The 22,218-nt window shown below is 35.9% G+C and overlaps 2 protein-coding genes across 4 annotated transcripts; both read right to left on the bottom strand.

Annotated features, from left to right (window-relative positions):
• Window positions 1-15: 15 nt before the first annotated feature.
• On the bottom strand, window positions 16-19,740 carry vps72b (vacuolar protein sorting 72 homolog b). 3 transcript variants are annotated; one of them, XM_089117743.1, is made up of 9 exons: window positions 18,113-19,740; window positions 7,389-7,689; window positions 7,195-7,287; window positions 4,180-6,943; window positions 3,467-3,619; window positions 3,145-3,268; window positions 2,241-2,417; window positions 2,005-2,149; window positions 16-1,270 (listed from the first exon to the last, which is right to left on the bottom strand). In XM_089117743.1, exons 4-9 carry the CDS (start codon window positions 4,294-4,296, stop codon window positions 847-849), a joined length of 1,140 nt encoding a protein of 379 aa, XP_088973869.1. In that variant the 5' UTR covers window positions 4,297-6,943; window positions 7,195-7,287; window positions 7,389-7,689; window positions 18,113-19,740; the 3' UTR covers window positions 16-846. The 3 variants fall into 3 exon arrangements, with proteins under 3 accessions (XP_088973869.1, XP_088973868.1, XP_039535684.2); XM_089117742.1 differs by having other exon boundaries at window positions 4,180-7,287; XM_039679750.2 differs by lacking the exons at window positions 7,195-7,287; window positions 7,389-7,689.
• Window positions 19,741-19,892: 152 nt separating this feature from the next.
• On the bottom strand, window positions 19,893-21,995 carry mcl1b (MCL1 apoptosis regulator, BCL2 family member b). Its single transcript, XM_039679361.2, has 3 exons — window positions 21,530-21,995; window positions 21,059-21,309; window positions 19,893-20,961 (listed from the first exon to the last, which is right to left on the bottom strand). Exons 1-3 carry the CDS (start codon window positions 21,867-21,869, stop codon window positions 20,845-20,847), a joined length of 708 nt encoding a protein of 235 aa, XP_039535295.2. The 5' UTR covers window positions 21,870-21,995; the 3' UTR covers window positions 19,893-20,844.
• Between the last annotated feature and the right edge of the window lie 223 nt (window positions 21,996-22,218).

The following is a 22,218-nucleotide window of genomic DNA, read 5'->3' as shown; positions in this document are numbered from 1 at the left end:
CCCTTAAGCCCTCCCTTCTTCGCTGTCTGTCCCCCGATAACTCGCCTGCTCTCTGTGTTTGGCGCAGACAGGAAAACGGGTTACTCTTCATGAGGTCAGCATTTCATTATTTTGGCTTTGAGAGATTAGAGAGAGAGAGAGAGAGAGCGAGAGAGAGAGAGAGAGAGAGAGAGAGAGAGTTCATGTAGTCATCTGTTTCATTAACTCAGGTTTACTCATTAAAAGTGTTACATTTTGGTAGATGGGACTGACCTCTAGGGTATAGACGCGGTATTGCAATTAAGAGAGACCCGAATTTGAAGTTCAGTTCAGATAGCTCTGTTGACAATTTTTGTCAAAGTTTATACATTGGCTGTAATGAGAAGTCTGTTCTCTACAACATATAATGTAATATAATAAGCGCATTTTATAGATGGACAATTTTTTTTTATTATTATAAAAATAACAATGACATTCAATAGGCTACAGGACAGCAATCGTTACTGCTGTTTTTTCTTATATGAATACACTATAAATACATATCACCACATAATCACATTAAAAGTGCTTTTAAAAAAAATAAAGCATAAAACCCTTATGCAAATCTACACATTCCATACATCGATGAAGCTTATTCCACTTACAAATACTTTGGCTGCATGTCACCAAAGAACACTGGATGGATGGATGGATGGATGGATGGATGGACGGACGGACGGACGGACGGATGGATGGGATAGATAGATAGATAGATAGATAGATAGATAGATAGATAGATAGATAGATAGATAGATAGATAGATAGATAGATAGATAGATAGATAGATAGATAGATAGATAGATAGATAGATGAATATTCTGTATTTTTCTACATCCCTTGTTTAATAATGATCTTTTGCCGCAGATTCTTTGCAGTGGTATCGGCTGGAGTCGCTGTGCCCGTGCAGGGCAGTCCGTGGGCAGTCACATACTTTTTATAAGCCTCCCGGATTATCCTAAAGGCTTGTACATTAGCGTATGGAATGTCCGTGATGGGGTCTCTGTAAAGTGCTGGCTTATGGGTAACAGGGCAGACCTCCTGGACAGGAATTCGAGGAGCTGGGGACTGGGGAAAGAAACGCAGGAAAGATTCATCATCACTGAATGTGATGTAGGTGCGGGAGCATTTGGCAGGGTTCACAGCAGCTGTGTTAGTGGACAGGACACTAGGTGGGGCAGTAAGGGTTGATACTGACTGGTTAAGAGCTTGTGGAAGGTGAGGGCCTGGATTCTGCAGGGCATCTTGGTCCAAACTGTTAATGAGAGGTAACGATAAAAAAAATGTAAAGATATAAGAGATATTAAGATAAAAAGGTGCACTCATTTTTTTTTTCTCATAAATAATTTTAGAATTTAGAATGTGCATAGGAAAATGAATTGTAGTGTCTCCCTTGGAAATAAAAAATAAATACATTTTCCATAACCATAACAAAGATGGCTGTATTTATTTTTTCACTAATTTCATAAATAATTACTATAAATTAATTAATTATAATTAAGAGTATCATTTATTGCTGATAGAATGATGTATGATATAGTACATCCCTTTTTAAAAGTTGTTTTTCTTTTTGTGTTTTGATTGTTCATTCTAGAATTTCTATTTATATTCAACTTTAAGCATGTTTAACATGTTTGTTTAAATATAAAAAAGATAGAACTCAACAGTAAATTTTGAAAAAATGTTTAAAATAATGTATGTACACATTAGATGCAGAAAAAAATAACCTTTTTAGGTATTTTTAGGTCAAATTAATGAATGAAAGTATTAACATAAGAGCACTAAGAGTATACTTACATTATCTGCCCAGTTTTAAGTGCCAGGCAATAGAAAGATTAGATCGATCTTAGATCAAATATACGCCCCACCTATGATAATGGAAGTCTAAGTCTAAAGCAGTAATGTAGTAAGTAGTAAAGTAAAAAAAGAGTCAAAAGCAAAAGAGGTATGCATAAAGACATTCAGAAAGAGACGAGGAACCAGAAGTACCCCTCTACATCCACGTTTTCCTCTTTAAGAGTGACGTCCGACACCAAGGGCATGAGCACCGAGTGATATCGGATAACAGAACCCACACACTGACGCTTCATATGAACCTGTCGTTTCTTGTCTGCCTCCAAACGCTCATAGTTTTCTGCAAAAAAAAAAAAAATCACAAACAGCTATGAGCATTTAAGTTTTACAGACAGAACAATTTTCAAAAGTATCAGTTATCAATTCCTCACCCAGCGATCGAAGGTTGATCTCAGCTGTGACCTTGGCTTCTGCCAAAAGTTCAGCCTGGGTCAAAGGTCGCTCATGTCTAGTACCCTTCCTTCGACGTGGAGCAACCTGCCTCTCTTGCAGCCTCAGGTACGTCAGCCGTGTGTGTTCGGTCGTGGACTGACGAACAGACTTCCTGTCTAAGGCAAAAACAATTCATCAGATATTGATTTGGATATGTTTACTAACATTCACTCTGTCTATTATCTCCCACAGTTTATGATGTCGTCGACACGTGAGTAAATTGTTGGCTTTCCTGGAAGGGATGTAAAAACGACTCATTGACAACTTATTGATGGATTTTTTTATCTTTAGTAGCCAACAACACATTTTATTGCACTGGAGATCAGCTAATTCAAATGAAGCAAAACAATGACTACATTGATGCTGTTATGTTTGTGTTTTATGAGTTGAGATTGAATATGCAATCAGGTTCATAAAAGTTTTATTATTTTTGAAAACATCTGTTATTATTACTCACTTCCTGTTGAACAATGTTGTTATGATAATGTTTACTTTCTTTACAGAAACCTATTTTATGGTAGTTGAAGGTTAAATGAGGGTAAATCTGTAAAAGAAGAGTACTGTTTGTATATCACGCATAAAAATAAATAAAAATGGTCAAATTTCAAGCATTCAAAACGACCTTTAACAGTTCGCACAATGCAAAAAAATGTATCAGTCTGATTAATTGATTTAGTTCCACACATTTTTTGAGCAATGAACTGAAGTGACTAGTTCTTTCTGTTAAAGGGAAGGACAAATGAAAATATTATAGAATATACTTGTACTGATCATTAAAAAGGTTAGCTATGTATGTTCGGTTAAGTCACTTGTGCATGCGTGAACAAAGTGATAGACTCTCACTCTTGCTGATGTCCTCCTGTAGTTCAGGGGGGTTGTATTTGTCGATCTTTGTCTTGTCTGTCCTCCTAGGCAGTTCAGCCAGTTTACGTTGTTTTGGTTTGGGCCGCACCACTTTAACGGGCTCCTATACAAACACAAGGATCTGGGATTAAAAGGGGTGTAAAAATTAACATTTTGTCATTATTTACTTTAGGTACAGAATGTAATGGTCATTTTTTCCATACAATGTCTAGCTTCAAAAAAAGATGCCAAAGAAGCATAAAACTAGTCCATACAACACACGTGCATTATATTCCCAGTCATCTGAATAACTCTCATATACCTTATAGGCTTTGGTCACCACTCTGCTCTTCCGACGTGGCCCGTCCTCCTCCTGCTCGCTGTCAGGTTCATCCCCTTCATCAATGTCAAAGTCACTGTCCACCTCATCTTCTGTTTCAGACCGATCACCCTTATACTCTTCATCACCTGATTCCTACACAAATCAAGTTTTGAAGATGAGACTCTAGACAGGTGCAAATGACTACATACTACTGCATAGATTACGTTCAATTGGAATTATTTATCCAATACAATGTCTAATTTATTTTAACCGTCAATGTAAGCATCTGATCACCCTCGAATGAGGGTTATGTCGGCCCAATTAATGTGTTCATTTTTAAAAGCTTTTGTGAAAAGCTTCATACAATATATAAGAAAAATATGTAAACATCTCCATACAATATATTGACAAAAAAAAAGTAAGGTGAAATATTCGAAATGTGCCCAAATTATATACAAAAATGCATAAGTGTTATACTCTATGAAGTTAAACTTTTAGTGAATTTTTAGCATAGGTGGGATAAATCAAAGCACAAATGCACAATGACTCGTGAGTCATGGGATGATTTCCTGACAGTCTCAAGACAATAAAAATCAGGGTGGCAGAGCACATTCTCACAGAAACAAGTCATAAACGTGTAAATGTATTACATTTGCGTTAATATGTCAACACAAGCCCGCGACAAGCCGCACAGGTGATGTTTCATCACTCACGTCGTGAAATCCTCCATAGGTGGTCTTGTAGAACTCATCCTCCTCTTCTGCATCCAGAAGTCTGGACATGCGGTTTCCCGCAGTCTTTCGAGGAGCCCTGCTGAAAGCTAAACTCATCCTGACACCTAAATATATTTCACTATCAATCAGATATGTAAAGACAATAAGATACGTATTTATAATAAAATGAATGACATGACAAGTTCAAATAGAGCAGGGTTAAATTGAGACCAGATTTCAGGATAGGACTCAAATCTGTAGAGCAAAGCAAAATATTACTGTATCATCAGGTTAATAAATTGAAGGTTTTCAAATTATTATCAGCTCATGCCAGCATGACAGAATAAACGTTAGACTCACTAGTCTAATGTGGCATTAAGAGAGTAATCGATGTAGGGGTCTATTTCCAGACCAAACTAATAGAAATGGAAGATGAGAATTCATACCGCTGCCACCAGGTGGAGACAGAGCTTAAGTGAGGACGTCTGAACTAAAGTACCCTCGTCCTCGTGTTGGGAAATGATTATATAAGTTCATTTTTAGAAACTTTGTGACACCAGATGTCACACAGCTTAGTCAAATGACATCAGGAAGATATATTCTATGAAATATATAGTAATGTAGTTTTCCTACACATTTTCACCAATGATTTGCCATGAGTATTTTTTTCCTAACTTAGCTAGCCTATAGCTATTAGCCAATTGGATAAAGAGGATATAAATAATGTTATATTTTAAATCTGCACTTACAAAAAGCAGCATTTTCCAAATGATTGGCTACATTTAATGTCGGGCATAACCTGAAACATATATTCACCAAAGCTGTTAAAATTAATCATTTGTGAAAAGGTGTGATGGGTGGTTGCTGTTCTCCTTGTTGTTAAAGTTGTGTTCATGGATCATTAGCATTCAAGGGTCAGCAATATGTTTCTATAAATGGTTGAAAAAAATAAAAATAAACACCATCTATTTATGTGACAAAGTGGATATTGACGAATGTTGTTGAGCATTAAAAAAAACTAATTGTGAATGTTAAGAGAACTTTTGAACTCTGAGAACTGTTTAGTACACTTTGTCAAATGTTGTGAACTTCATAACTCATATATGTATCAATAATTTGCAATGTCATTTGCTTACTCATTTGAACATAGCCCTTCAAAAAACTCAATGACACCAGATAACATTTTTCAAATATTTCTACTGTAGGCCTACATATTAAGCACACACGGAAACAACATTCCAACTTGATCATTTTGCCTTTTGGCATGTCATGAACCAAAAGATGTTTCAAAAATGTCTTCAACATAATCTTTTTTTTTTTCACCCATAAGAATGCAAGTTACACTGATAGACTCATTATGTTTTGCAGAAATGTGTCACTCAATAATCGATCCTGTTGAGTTGATTAAGTCTGAATCTGCACCACTGCAGGATAAATCTGGGACAGATTAGCCAAAAACGCTCTGGTTATTTTTTAACATGATACGGAATTGCTGCCAAACGATATGCCATACCTTTTAAAGACAAAATATTTTAATGAAATTGAACATCAAAATCATCAATCCCATGTCTACTTTACCTTTGAGAAGCTGAGGGGAAAATACCAAGGCCAAACCAATTTAATCATTTTAAAAAAATTTGTAAAAGTCCATGGGGAAAAACAGAGAAAGGAAACTCATTACCATATTACATGGGAAATTCAATTCACTACAAAACAACAACACTTTGTCAAACTCCATTCCTTTAAATGAGATAACATGGACTGATTACAGGGCTGGAAATTAACAATACCTTAATTCATTGTATTTTGGCAATGATTAAAATAAACTTGCAGGTTGCAGGAAGAATTCCCCAAGAGGTCAAGATCATGTGAATGCCATGGTTCTGCTTGTTTTCCCTTCTCCTGGTGTGGTATAAAGGTTAAAGTACACGTCTATGAAAGGCCACCCATGCAGATCTCTCTTTCATCCACCCACACACACACACACACACAGACACAGACACACGAGAATTCCCATATCCAAATTTCCTTTGATGGCCAATAAGAAGGAATAGGCCTATTTAAAGTATGTATACCAAAATGGTGCTTTTGGTATTTTTTAATCACTGAATTTTTCATAGACAAAACACTAGTCGTTTCTGGGAAGTGGGAACATAATGAATGCAGCACTGACAGAACACAATTGTCCTTGGAACAAAGCTGCAGTGTATGTTCTGAGCAAACTTTCAATGTCATTCCTTCTCAACCCATTTACATTCATTTGAAAACCAAAGGTGCGCGAGCACACCCAACAAAGTTTACGTTCTTTAAATGCTTCAAATTCAAACACTTGGTGTGTTAAACCATAAAGCAAGTAGATTTGTATTGACGGTGGCATGCGTTCACTTCCTCCCACGCTGAAAGGTATTTTTTATATAGGGGTGTGCTAGCATTGTTTGAGCCATAAGGAATAAGGAAGATGGTAATTCCAGGACACTCCTCTGACATATGGAAATGAAATGCAGATGTAAAGTTTGTCTCTGTCAGATTACAACGATTTTTTTTGCCTCAGAACATGAAGTTGTACAAAAAGTCCTAGAATCTTAAAACAGCTGATTCTAGAATTTCTGTGAGAATGAGAATGAACAGGTTTCGGCTTTTAAGAAAGAATGCTGATGCCGTCAATGAGAGCTTTGTGCTCAGAATGGTGTTTGGTTTCCTTTATCCTTTGATATCTGGCTTTAGTGTTCCCTGTTTCTGTCTCCCTCTCTCCCTCCTGCAGTCTCTGTAGAATACAAAAACATTTGTGAAACTGAGAAGGGACACGCTCATTCACAGATGAAATCAAAGATCCCCCTGACAATATGGCATTAGTAGAGTTTACAGACTGGAGTCTGTTTGTTGTTGTTGTTGTTGTGCGGTACAGAGCTCAAAGGCTCTATCGTAGGCTGTGCGATTGGTACCATATGAAGGACCTTGTTGTTAGGGCCACTGAATAGACATTATTCTGAGGGCTACAGTGGAAAATGATCTCACAGTTTTGGAATGTGAAAACACGCCGCTGCTGGGAAGTGAGGTTTGTGGGGGTGTTACATATCCCATATCCCCCTCCCCTCCCCTTACAGGCATCTGGAATGCAGAAATAGTGGGTAAAAAACTCTTTCCTTTCAAAGGATTGTGTCCAGCGTTAATCAGCGGGTGTAGAGAAACATCTACTAATCCAGTTTTACCCAATTAGAAAAGGAACAGTACATCTCGATGGGACACGTATGTTCTGAGGTATTTAGGTTGAGTCTGCTTTTGTTTGGGCTGTCATTCCCTTCTGCATCAGTGTCCATGTCAAAAGCATTACAGTACATCGTGACATTACATAAGGCAGGGTTCTGTTTGAGCATGTTTGAGGACTGATGTTTTGACCTCAGAACAGAATGTTCTTGTCTGAGTCCGGTGACGTAACGTCTCAAACGTCCAGCCCACCGCTCACATCATGACCTCTTTTAGCTTGAAACCGAGAGAAGAGTAGGCCTTTTGCTAAGGGGATCAAGAAAAAACAACTGTTTGAATATGTTATATAAGTCCCTGTGGAATGTACTGTTTCTACAGAATATTTAGTGTCTGACAGCAGTCCTCTGGAAAATTGTTCACTACTGCTTTCAAAAACATAAATACAGTTTAAAACCCAGTATACGAGTTATTTTTAATATATATTTCCCAGCAATAAAGACACCAAATTCAAAATAGACCACAAAAAAACCAGGTGGCTAAATTTAGTCTAAAATTAAACTGTCACTCAATAGGACCTATAGTTGGTTTGTACAGAAGTTATTAATAAACTCACTTGAGCAATCGGGTTTGTAATATTTTAAATAACTCTGTTATGCTCACCAAGGTGGCATTTATTTCCTCCAAAAAATGTATTTCCTGCAGTAAGAACAGTAATAGGCAATTTTTAAATATGATTACACTTTAAAATAACAGTTTATTTAAATATTTTAAAATGTATAATCTAATGACTCCAGTCTGTGTCACATAATATTTCAGAAATCTTTCTGATTTGGTGCTCAATAAACATTTCTAGTTTCTGTCAATGTTGGAAATGTTGTAATGTTTAATATTTTTGTGGAAACTGTCATTCATTTTGTTATGATTCTTTGATGAATAAAAACTAAAAGAACAGAAAATATCTGAAATAAGTCTGTCACTTTTATTCAGTTTAATGCATCTCGTGGGACACAGTTCATAAATGGCAGTGACATGCTAATCATTAAAATGGTTATGTGACCAAAGGGCAACTACAGGCTAAAAATATTTGCACACTTCATTACATCCCTGAGAAAAAGGGAGGAAAAAAACACATCACTGCAAACATTTGAACCTGCCAAGCAAACTCATTCACATATAGCACATCACTTTGTTTGCATAAATATTCATTAAATTGTACGTCAAAGTGTGAAGCTATGCCATAAATCAGTTTAAAAGTGTTCAGCATAAATAAACACCACCACATGTGACTAAAAGGTGGGCAGTTAAAATGACAAGATACACCTCAAACAAACATACATTGATATACACACACTGACAATAGAGCATGTCCTAAAGCACTTCATGTTCTTAAACATGCCTCATGTGTTGCAGTTGATTGTGTGAACACAAGTTAAACCAAAAGTGCAACATTTTAAATGTCTTCACAAAGCACCAAAGGGATAAATGGATTTATTTGTATTAAGATATGATTTCAATGTTAACTTCGGTTTAATATGCGATTGGTCCTCAAAAAGAAAGAAGCCAAATTGTATTCTCCTTCTATTCAGGCATGAAACGAATTCACGTTAAAAGGGTGCACCACATACCAATCATACTCATGACTTATCAGATTAATGTTTAGAGGCAGGTACCGTCAAAACAAAACTCAATTCCCATGTATCCTTCTTCACCTACAGAGCGAAACTATAAGGCAGTAACAAGATTATATTTCTGCATGCCTCTGCATGCACTTATCAATCAGTATGCGGTGTTTATCACATTCTGATATAAACAAATTCCGGCAATGCTTTAAAACTTTGTGATTGCCATTTGTTCTTTTGACAGAGTGTCTAAATGAGTTATTAATTGAAAATAATACATTTGCATTCTATAAAAAGCTTTACACCAAAGAATCTATTTAGAGCCAAGCTATTTAGCAATGTGTTTGACAATAATGATGACGAACAACAAGACAAAAGAACGAATGGTGGAGTCACACAGGAAGTACATCCTATTTCTTAAAAATAAAAATCGATACTATAGCAAACTTACGCAATGAAACGAAAACAAGATTTTTTGTAGTTTTAGCATGTCACTGCCAAGATATTGTTTGGCAAAAAACCCCCAGTTGAAGCAACTAGCTTTTATTTCCCAGAAAGGTGTGGGAACAAGATCAATGAATGCCATACATGATGACATCAAAAGATCAGGTATTGCTGCCAACGGATCAGACTATGCCATATGGTATGCTCAAAAACAAACATGACAAGCTGTGTCATGCCGTAGGTGACATAACAGCCACTGTAGCTACAGCCGTGTGTCTGCACTGTGTACATTGTACATTTCTGTGGGGTTTAAGAGTTTGAAACTTTGAAAGATATTGAGATGTTTAAGGTGAAAATGACAATTGAAACTTGAAATGTGTTTCTAAGTAACTGAGCCTACATGGGAAAAAGAGTTCAGAGAGATCAGCTGAAATAAGAGTCGGTCGTGGGAACAGAACTGTGACAAGTTCTCATGTGTTTATAGTTACTGTCAAGTTCGCTGTCAAGGTCAAGGTCAATGTCCTATCAGAGTATAAATAACTTGTACTCAATGCTATTTGGCCGTTCTTACAAGACGTATTTAAACCATGACTATTTGAGAATCCATCTTTTTTCTATGCATTTGAGGGCAAGAACTGAAAGAACAAGAAATGTCATTTGGATATACACTCACCTAAAGGATTATTAGGAACACCTGTTCTCATTAATGAAATGACCTAATCAACCAATTACATGGCACTTGCTTCAATGTATTTAGGGGTGAGGTCCTGGTAAAGACAATCTCCTGAACTCAAACCGAATGTCAGAATGGGAAAGAAAGGTGATTTAAGAAATTTTGAGCGTGGCATGGTTGTTGGTGCCAGACGGGCCGGTCTGATTATTTCACAATCTGCTCAATTACTGGGATTTTCTCACACAACCATTTTTAAGGTTTACAAAGAATGGTGTGAAAAGGGGAAAACATCCAGTATGCGGCAGTCCTGTGGATGAAAATGCCTTGTTGATGCTCGAGGTCTGAGGAGAATGGGCCGACTGATTCAAGCTGATAGAAGAGCAACTTTGACTGAAATAACCACTCGTTACAACCGAGGTATTCAGCAAAGCATTTGTGAAGCCACAACACGCACAACCTCGAGGCGGATGGGCTACAACAGCAGAAGACCCCACCGGGTACCACTCATCTCCACTACAAATGAGAAAAAGAGGCTACAATTTGCAAGAGCTCACCAAAATTGGACAGTAGAAGACTGGAAAAATGTTGTCTGGTCTGATTAGTCTCGATTTCTGTTGAGACACTCAGATGGTAAAGTCAGAATTTGGCGTAAACAGGATGAGAACATGGATCCATCATGCCTTGTTACCACTGTGCAGGTTGCGGTGGTGGTGTAATGGTATAGGGGATGTTTTCTTGGCACACTTTAGGCCCCTTTGTGCCAATTGGGCATCGTTTAAATGCCACAGCCTACCTGAGCATTGTTTCTGACCATGTCCAACCCTTTATGGCCACCATGTACTCATCCTCTGATGACTACTTCCAGCAGGAAAATGCACCATGATGTCACAAAGCTCGAATCATTTCAAATTGGTTTCTTGAACATAACAATGAGTTCACTGTACTGTTGAGCCCCTAAGCCTAACCCAATCCTAAACATAACCGTTCCTCAATGATATAAAACAATGCAACAGGCAGATACATTTACAGCAAATGTATATAATTTTAGTTACTATATACTAAAGATTTTTTACCACACCTAACATAAATCATAATGAGATCATATTACAGCATGAACATTTAACCTCTTTAATCTGATTTGCCAACAGTGCATCTGAGACTCTAATGTTATCTGACACTCCTCCAATCACGTCGATAAGGGGATCAATAAAAAACAAGTGTTTTGAATATGTTATATAAGTACTTGTGGATTATATATTTCTGTATGCAGAATATTTAGTGTCTGACAGCAGTTCTCTGGAACATTTTTGGAATTTGCGTAGGTATTCAAACCTGCAATAGCAAGTTTTTGGAATGTACAAAACCCCTATTTGATGGAAGTGTTTTTGCAACAGAAATGTTCAATACAATGTTGTATCTTGATATATGAATGAGTAAAAACATGGACACCTGCAAATTGCATAGAATCTTTGGCCTATTTACAAATACAGCATGCAAAACAGCAGACAGGTGAAAAATGATCCCTTTATACTGTGTTGTGCATGTGTTTACATTTTATTATCTGCAACATAAAACCTTAATCTTCATAATCAACATAAAACCTAAAAGGAGTTAGTCAACGTGAAAAGTTCCTTCATTTACAATTCTTCTCAGGGAAAGTTTTCCACACCCAGGAAGAAACATGCTGCAGCAAGACACTTTTCATGACACTTTGCATTTTGGCTGCATACAGACATGTGTGGGTATTTTGACATTCATGATACAAGAAGTATAAATGTATAGACACAAAAGAAAATTAACAAATAAAAAATAAAAATCTCTCCCAACAGGGATGCATTATACAAAATAATTGCAAATTTTTCCTGATATAAATAAATAACTTCCTGGATATAAATGGGTGTGGTTTTGACTGTTTCCTACACATTCCTAAAAGCTACAGATATGTAATAAGCTGCAAAGAGAATCAACAATCTTTCTATTTTGCATACATTAGTCATGATTAATTAATAAAGAAACATGATTTTCCACGAAAAATGACATCCCAGCTAACAAAATTTGTTCTAAGAGCACTTTGCTAATATTCCCATTAAGTTATAAAAAATATATTATATCTGAATGTTCCATCTTCCAGGGTTTTTTTTTTATGTTTTAAAAAAAAAATGTCTTACTTATGCAAACCTTAAGGGAACATTCCATGCTATCATTTGCAAATATTATTGGAATGCTACATTTTAAGTACATTTAGGATTAAAAGAAAAACGTTAAATGGGCACCCAACTACTGCACAACGTTTTAGAAAAAATGCTCCCGATGTCGTCACGCTTATGTTCAGTTAGTTTCGGTTTCCATGGACTTTTAGGCTAGTTTGTTTTCATTTCCTTCCGTTCCTTTGTTTAATTTTCCTGCTTCTCCTTTTGTTTATATACAGATTATTAGTTGGTTGGGTTCAGCTGTGTTTGATGAATTACCTTGTTTGAATCTGCACTTAAATTCCGTTCTCTCCTCAGTTGGTTATTGTTTGTGTGTCTGTTACATTAAACCTTTATATTTTGAATGCCTTCATCTTGTAACAGATGTTCTCGTGCTAATATTCTGCAAACCTTATTAAATATATATATACCTTTGAATCAACATTCTTTTAATGTTTCATAACTTTGAAAGTAAACTAAAATTCTGAGAATGTTACTGTAGGGATCTGTTTCTCTATTTTTAAATGAAAGCATGTGACAACTCCAGAAATGTTCAACCTTTAAAACAGTAGAAAGAAGAACTCCACTGATAGAGAAATTCCAAAGGACAGACTCTATTTCCCCTTAAAACAAAAAAAAAATTCCAGTACTTCGTGATTACCAACTGTTTTTGATTTGATGACTTGTAATAATTAATTAACCTTTATTTAACCAGGCAAGTCACTGTCTAATCATTTGATTCCTGATTGGACAGTTTGGGTAGTAAGATTTAAAAAGATCAACCCTATAGACAGATCAAAGTACAAGCCACATTCAGAGTGTGTTCAGTCAATGGACCATTCTTAAACGTCACATCTCTATGACGTCTATTTCTGTTGTAGGGCATTCAATCATCTTTTTTATCGTTTGGTCAATCGTATTGAAGCAATCTGCTCTATAGGCCTATCTTAATCTGCAATTCATCTTTTTTATTTCTTTGAATATTCTTGTGTAGGAGAACAAAATAAATAAAAATTATACTCTCAAAAAGAAACCTGTTTAAACTTACTAATACAATCCTTTGTAAACTTTCTTTTGCATTTGCAGGTCTGATGCAGTTTGTTTGTTTAGTGGCAAAAGTACCAAGAAGTTAATAATCCCTTACCAGAATAAAAAAAAGTGAAAGTAACGTAGTCCATTTCTACTTGGGTGAAGGAATTTACCTAAGATCATTGTAGGAACTGAAATGTAACATAAAAGCTATAAGAAAAAGGGACTGGACACTATACTATTGTTTTAAGAAAAAAAAACTAGAAAACGTGAGCTTATACAGAATATTAAAAATTGATAAAAGCAGACTCGTACAAAATATACAGACTATGGAATGATAAAGCGGCATATTATAAGGATATTGTAGCATCACTGTAAAAAAATATTGTTGGTTTAACTTAAAAAAGTAAGTAACCTGGTAGCCTTAAAATTTTAAGTTGATTGAACTGAGAAAAGTGAGTTAATACAATGAAGGAGATTAAATTAATCATCAGAAACTCAAAATAATAAGTTATCTCAACCAAATAAATTATTTAAGTTGATTTGACAAAAGAAAAAATGCCGTGATAACAAATCTTGAATTTTTTTTTACAGTGATATGGTGATTTTTTATAGAAAAACTATTAATTCATAGACTGCAGAAATCACACTTATGGTATAACAACAAAAGTATTTGAACTCCTTTTTTCATAATTGCTATGCTAATGTGCTCTATATATGTGACTTTTTCTCAAACCTGATGGTATACAAAATTCAGCATGACTCGAGACATACAACTGGTGTCATACAGCTGGAATTGAGACATACAACTGGTATAAAACAGCTGGACTTGACTCATGTAACTGTCATACCGCAGGAATTTCTATGTTCTAAAAAAAAAAAATCATACCGATTGCACAACATTTTGGACCACAACGTTTTCACAACACCAGTCAGTGTCATATATAGTTGGAACCATTAAATAATTTTGACAATGAATGTGTGTCATAGGTCAATTACCCTCTGGCCTTTGTTCAACAAAGTCTAAACATCAAAACAGACCACATTGCCACTTAAAACTAGTCTGGACCTGTTGACCACACGCCATTGAATAAATCCCCATGACTGTAAACATGGTGACTAGAGTAAAATCTCTACACAAACATACTGGTGTCTGAATCCAAGAAGTGGCCTTCCATGATGGCAATACCTGACACTCACTCTCAGTATTTCTCAATACTGTTCTATGTAAACAGTTGTTTTAACCACTATCACTGGAGTTCTCAATACTAACACATGAAGACCACAGATAGCTTATTTAAAAGTTGCATTACAACAGCATTACCACAAAGTGCAAAATGCAACAGTTCCATATGTTCAAAATCAGTTTCTTCTCAAATGGAATCACTATATTGTATCATCTTTGCTATAAGCCCTCCCAAACAGAGTAAGATCTTTTGAATTATGCATTTACATGTGCTTGGAATTAATGATCCAGGACGGAAGCCTCCATAAAGAGGAAAAACGTGAGAGGGCCGGAATAAGATCAGATCAGATAAGGAGATTTTATTTACATGATGAATGCTAGTCGGCAGCCTTCTACATGTGACTTGTGAATCTTTGCTCCTTTGTTTGTGTATGAAGCACTAATTGCAAGATGCAAGTCAGGCGACTCAAAGGCAAAAGTGAGTCAGGACAATCTTTTTTCCATGTTACCTAATATAGACTACACTGGGAATTGTTTAACCATTTATCCTGAAGATGAATTATTTGAAATATTTATTAAATACATTTATTACGCATTAAAAATAGTCACCTGAGGGGTCAGAGGTTGGCACACACTTTTTGATTTTTTAGTTATCTTTTATGATAGATTGTGGAAGTGACGTGTTTTAGGGGAAAGGTCAGAGACCTGATGAATCAGCAACAACCATGACTAGCAGAATTGTTCTTTTACCAAGATTACCATGAAAGCTAAGCTACATTGGGAACTTGATACAAAAAAAAAAAAAAAAAAAAAAAAAAAAAAGAGGAAAACCTTGATAAAGTTAAACAGCAGGGTAAATTATCAAGCAGGGCCACTGCTTCCCTGTACAACATGTGATTTATTGCCAAAGTTTTGAAGATGCATGATATTTAATGACTGAAATAAGTGTTCTTGAGGAAACACTATGCTTCACACAATAAACACAGAAAAAATAATAATTTACAGTAATTAGATCTCAAACTACAATATGAATCAAAGATGACAATAAAGATTATACAATAATTGCTTAAGATAAAATAACTTTTATTTATACACCCAAATGTTTTCCATTAAGTGCTACTATAGGTATTTTCTGCCTGCTTAATTTTATACAATGGCTTTTAGAGTTTTTGAATGCCACGAACCAGCATTTATGATCATCCTCATGCAAGGGATCCCATCTATAGATATTTAGATGTTTAACACTGCATTGGCTACCTATTAAACATCGTATACATTTTTAAAAATTGCTGATTACAAAGCACTAAATGGTTTAGCTCCCCAGTATTGAGCGAGCTCTTAACACATTATAGTCCTTTACGTCTATTTCGATCTCAAAATTCCGGTCAGCTGATAATACCAAAATCGACTGCTGGCGGTAGATCCTTTTCAGCACCAAAACCTTGGAACAATCTTCCTAACATTGTCCGGGAAGCAGACACAGTCTGTCAGTTCAAATCTAGACTAAAAACACATTTCTTTGTCCTAGCATAACACAGTCTTCTAATTCAATGTTAGGCTGCATAGTTTAGATCAGCTGGAACAGGCACTTCAAAATGAAAATTACCCCATGATTTACTCACCCTCAAGCCATCCTAGGTGTATACAACTTTCTGTTTTCAGACGAATACAATCTGAGTTATATTACAAACACCATGGTTTATAATGGCAATGGATTTCGAGAAACCATCTCAACTCTCAGGTTGATGCTCAAAAAAGAGCATCCATATATCCATCCATTATAAACAAACTCCACCTGGTTCCAGGGGATTAATAAAAGCCTTACGCTAATTTATGACATCAGAAGTAGTATAGTGCGTCATGCTTTAGCGTAAATATCAGCAGTACATCGCATTTACTCGAATAGGTTGCACTTTACACTTAAGTCGAATAAGTCGGACTGGAAGCTAGTTATTTTACTTTATAAAGTTTTAAATATTAATATTTTTCTTACACAAAGTCATCGTTTTGCTTCAGAAGGCAATAACCCCCGGAGCCATGTGGAGTTTGTTGGATGGATGCACTTTTTTGAGCTTCATAATACTGTTGGTTGCAATTCACTGCCATCATGAAGCTTGGAAGAGTCAAGTTATAAATATAACTCTGATTGTATTCATCTGAAAGAAGTCATATACACCTATATATGATGGCTTGAGGGTAGGTAAGTAAATCATGGGGTCATTTTCATTATAAAGCTAACTACTCCATTAAAGAGACTCATGATGATATTTACTGCATTTACTACTTGACACAAACTGATTGGTTCATTGGTTCATGTCACATCTGCAAGCCAATGAGCTTGCTGCTCACAATGTTAAAATGGCTGGTTTGCATTTCAGAGTTCCTCCAAAACATCCACCTTCCCAAGCTCCACCTGAATAGATCTGCTATGGGTAATTTATGTATAAATATGCTATTTGTGCAGCAGCAGTGTGTCTAACATAATCACAATCACAATTGCTCTGCGGAAGCAATAATAATCAACAGCAGCAATAATACAACAACAGCAATAATCAACAGCAGCCGAAATAATCTACAACATCAGCAATAATCAACAGCAGCAGCAATAATCTACAACAGCAATAATCAACAACAGCTGAAATAATCCACAACAACAGCAATAATCAACAGCAGCAGCAATTCAGCCAGATGTCAAGTACACAAACATTGTCATAACCATTATTACCATGCAAAAATCTTCAGAGAGTTTTCATGATTGAAATATTTATAAGTATAAAGACTCAATTAATACTGTGGAAAAAATGTATATAAATGTGTTTATTGTTTACAATGCATTTTTCTATTGTACTATTATTTGTATAATTTAAATCAATTTTATTGTATATATTTTACAAATGTTATTTACTTTAATCAAATGTTTTTATTTAATATTTTATTTATCTATATTCTTTGAATTTTAATCAATTTTATTTGTTTATCCACTTAATTAGTTTAATCTTTTTATGATTTATTTATTTAAATATTTTTTTACACTGCTCTTCTCTAAACTTTTCCACGGACCTCTTAGTATTCCATGATCCCTACTTGAAAACCCATGCTAATGTATGCTCCTCCTCCTATGGTTCCACATTCACAGAAGTAAATAGACAATAGGCCTACATCTAACAAAGCAGTTTCTACTATTAAATGCAGTCAGGATATGCAGATTGTTTTTGACACTCAATATTTATTTGAACATTATTCTTTGCAATATTACTGTATGTTCCACTGGGTTTTTGTCCACACCAAGTAGCCCATTGTATTGCATTCTTGTTTGATACTGATTGGCTGACGGGCGTTGCAATATTTTTCAAATAACAGCATGGCTATTAAGTAGTTTCACTCTTGACCATATTACAGTTTGATATCACTTTGTCAATGAATTTCAGTTATTTTAAAGAACCAACACTGGCCAAACAAAAATACATCTATAAATGAGTGGCTATTAAAGATGTCTGTTTTGTTATACTTAAAAAAAAAAAAAAAATACAAGTCCAGGACTACCAGCACAAGACTACTGATTAGTACATGTGTTGTCACATGGCTTTACCTGTATTCCACAGAGTTTAACAGCCATGTGCCTCCTGGCTCACGTAACCACAGCAGGTGAACTGGAGGATCAGGTGAGGCCCTGTGTGTGTCATTACCATAGTCCTCATTAGACTCCACGGGTGGCCTGTAACCAGATACGAAGCCAATCTGAGCAAATAAGCACACTCACACAAATATTGTTTAGCTTAGCCAGAAAAAAACAACTATAGACTTCCTAATGAAGGTCTAAAAGATTTTAGGACAGGTGTTCTTGTCAGGGAATTCTTTCTTAAATTGGTTAAAGACTTTTTAAGTAGACAATTGTTTTACATCCTGCAAGTGGATAGGCCCATCATAGATCTTGAAAAAAATGTTCGTTGATAAGGAAATTCCTGGTTATTTGAGTTAAAGGGATAGTCCTAATTCTGTCATGTCAATAACCGGTTTGACTATCATTCTTCTGTGAAAAAAAATGTATCGTTTTTTTTTTTTTTTTTTCATGAATCTCAATAGGGTCCAAGTTGATTTGGACCCCATTGCCTTTCATTGGCATCACTGATCAATTTTCAGTTTTGGATGATACCGCTTTAAGGCATTAATATATTTCCGTTTATTAGGTTTTCCAGATCACTAAACACTTCCAGGAAGGTGTGTTAGAGCTAAACTCTGCAGAATGGTGGCCCTGTAGAAGCAGGATTGGACACCCCTGCTGTAGAAATACAAACCAAGCATGTTCTCTGGCAGATGTTAGACATAATAACATCTTCCCTCTCATTGGATCCTCATTGCCTTGCTTGGGTTTAATGACTTTTCCAACTAACCTTTCCTTATCACTAATATATGACACACACATGCAAAAATATTAAGATTTCCATTTCGCTATGGAAACATTTCCTGTGCCCTTTTTGTCAGTCATTCATTAAGGAAGTGGATATACCACTAACATCTGATTTCATTCACAGAGATTTGATCCAGAAAAGTTTTTACCCCATGTGATTTTAAAACCATGGCCATTCAGCATTAAAAAAAAATGACTCATGGATACGGAAGTGTAAAGCCAGTTAAGTAAATCACACGGTTCTACTGTTTGACAGTCAAACAAACATTACTTCCACATTAAAAAAGCAAGCTAAACTAGCTAAATCCAGTGCCTTTGGGCAAAAGCAAACAAGATGACGAATACAGAGTCATAATTTTAACACCTTAAACAGTTAAAAAGCAAAAGGAATTTGTGCTAATGTATATTTCGAAGTATAATCTCAGTCAGACTATGGTTCAAAAATTTAAATTCAATTTGAGACAAAACCAGATTACAGTTAGTCATTCACATTGGCTGAGAGGTTTGGTTACAGTAGTCACAGTAGTGACTCGTGATGACAGCCATAAGGATGGCGAGGGGTTTGTATGTATAATGAAGTATTAATATCCTTGGGTCCCCTGAGTAGTGATTCAACAAGGTGACTAAGGAACACAATGAACTCTTTGAAATAAGATACATGTATGAATGGTATTCATCAATGAGTTTCATTGTACCAGTGAGTTTCACTCTGACTAACCTCCTAAACCATTTCAGGCTGAAATGAAAGAGTACACAGGAAATGTAAAGTCTTTAGCAAGTTACACAACTCTGCTGCAATAAAATGTAAAGAAGAAAAGCTAGAAAATCTTTGAAGCTAATAATAATGGGCCAGATAAAACACATATACTTATTAAGTTATGACCTTGCCATAAGTGTTTAATAAATTATTTGTACTAGTTAAGGTTTCAATTCAATCACCTAAGAAAAGAAAATACAGGTATCAGCTTTTTGGTTTTAATTTGCTGTTTAGAGAACAGTGTTCACAGAAAAAGTTTAATGATCATAACATGTTCTCAAACTTCTCTAAACAGTTCAGTGTAGGTTAACCAGCAAGTGAAGAAAACAATTAGCAGCCTTGTGAGTTCAAGTTGTTCTAAACCTATATGAATGTCTTCTGCTGAACACAGCACTAACCAAACTGCCCCATTGACTTCCACTGTAATTTTATTTCCATACTATGGAAATTAATGGGACCCATCAACTATCATATTGGTTACTCACATTCTTCAAAATATATTATTTTGCTTTCAGCAGAAGAAAAAATTCATATAGGTTTGAAACAACTTGGAGAGTAAATAACAGAATTTAAATATTGGGGTGAACTATCGCTTTAACTACTGTCATAGGACTCAAAACAGAACTATGAGCTTTTAGACAAAAGCTTTAAAGCGTATTAAATCAGCTATAGCCAGCACCTGACATTATATATGTGTGTTATATTGCAAAAGAATATTTCTGAAACAGGAAGTGAAACCATAAAAATGTGAAGGTGACGTATTAAAATGGCTAGGCTTATTACACAAAACTATACAGCAATTGCAACAAAAGGAGCTTTTGTCGCAATTCAGCCAAGTTTATGAAAATCATGTCTGTACAGAGAACACTGCTTGGAAGTGCTCATTTCAAATATGAATCCACATAGAAAATCATCCATCATTGATAGTATAACCTACAATTCAGATCTGACCACTGAAAATTATTTTACATTTTTATTTTTAATAAAAAAATAGTTTAGATTTTAAGAGAAGTTGGAATAGCTTTTATAAACAGGATGAATGAAAACATGGGGGAGGGGGGGGAAACGTGCATTGAAACTGTTTTCGTTCGCTCTCAAAAAATATATTATAGAGTTCTTGTTTCAACAGATGTCAAAAAGTCCATATGGAATCGATTCATCGTATCAAATAAGCAAGTGCAGCTCCAAATGTAGCCACACTACCAATGGCCACCAGTGTGTTTCTCACAGCTGCCTCTGTATCCGGGACATGAAAAAAATCCACAAAGCCATCCTAAGGAAAAGAATACACATACACAAGGTGATTATAGGTTACAAATAAAGAAAACAAGCACGTATGCGGTCCGGTGAAGGGTGGAATTAAAACTCACCCATGCTTTGTTTTTGAGCAGCCAGTCCCGCTGGGCTGTGAGAAGATAGGAAGCGATGTTATCCGCCACCAGACTCACACACTTGCCAAGTCCTCTGTCATTCTGATATTTGCACACAATTGCCCCAAATGTCAGAAAGCTTGCAATACGGCCCCAGTTTGTGATGCCATCGCTGAAGATTTCCGTTGCCACAATCGTAATGAAACTCATATCTTCCCCATTCTGCTCCAGATTCAAACGTGCAATCATACCTAAGAGAGTCAAATGTTAGAGATCAGATCACTGCGGAATCATAAATGTGAAAATACGTGGCATAAAGTGGAGCAACCTGCCAGGCCAGGTGCGTGTTAGAGGGTGAGGCTCTTTAACAATATTTAACCTGTTCTTATCATCAACAAGCATTATGAACGAAGCGAAAGGGGAACAGTGGAAAACTACATGCTAAAATAAAGTGAGAAGTTGTGAAGTTACCTTTGTAAGCGATTTCGTGCTTTACCACGAGAGTTTCCACAACCCGCTTCATCGTTGACAAAACTTGTTTTTTTCCAATTTTAGAATGAGGGAGTCCTGTAAAGTTTTTTAAGAAAATGTCAATAGTTTCTCTTGTTTCCATTTCAAGGGACGTGTAATCATCTATTTCCTCGCAATCCGACCCAGGCGATGATGGGACCGAGCCTTGGAGACCGTTCTCTGTAAACTGGTTCTGAGCTTTCAGCTCTGGCATTACCAGTCGCTTGTCACTAAACCCACTGTTGACGTTAAGAGCTGTTATTCCCAAGCATGGCCAAGAAACTTTACTCCCAGGTAACATGTTTGCAACTTTACATCAATGGTTTAATCCAGTAAATCGACGATGCATTTAAGAGGAAACGTCGTCTTTCTAGATTTCAATTTAAACCGAAAACTAACCTACATTGTACATGTGCAAGGCGGAAGCGCGGAACTAGAAATTTCTGTTGTGAATTTATACCATACTCATGTCTGAAAGGGCGGGGCTTTAATCACCGACGACACACGTACCGAACTGCGCTTTCGTTTCGAAACACATCCAAAACGTCCTGCACGTAAAACCCGTCTCACGTTCGTGTCTCACCCCCTCATATAACATTGAGAATATTTACATTCTCAGGAACGATATTTAAAATAATTTCATGTCGTAT

Source organism: Pimephales promelas, chromosome 12 (genome assembly GCF_988280905.1).
Source record: "Pimephales promelas chromosome 12, fPimPro1.hap1.1, whole genome shotgun sequence".
In the NCBI taxonomy this organism is placed as follows: Eukaryota; Metazoa; Chordata; class Actinopteri; order Cypriniformes; family Leuciscidae; genus Pimephales; species Pimephales promelas.
Note: the sequence above shows the minus strand (reverse complement) of the source record. Positions and strands in the feature narration are given on the sequence as shown.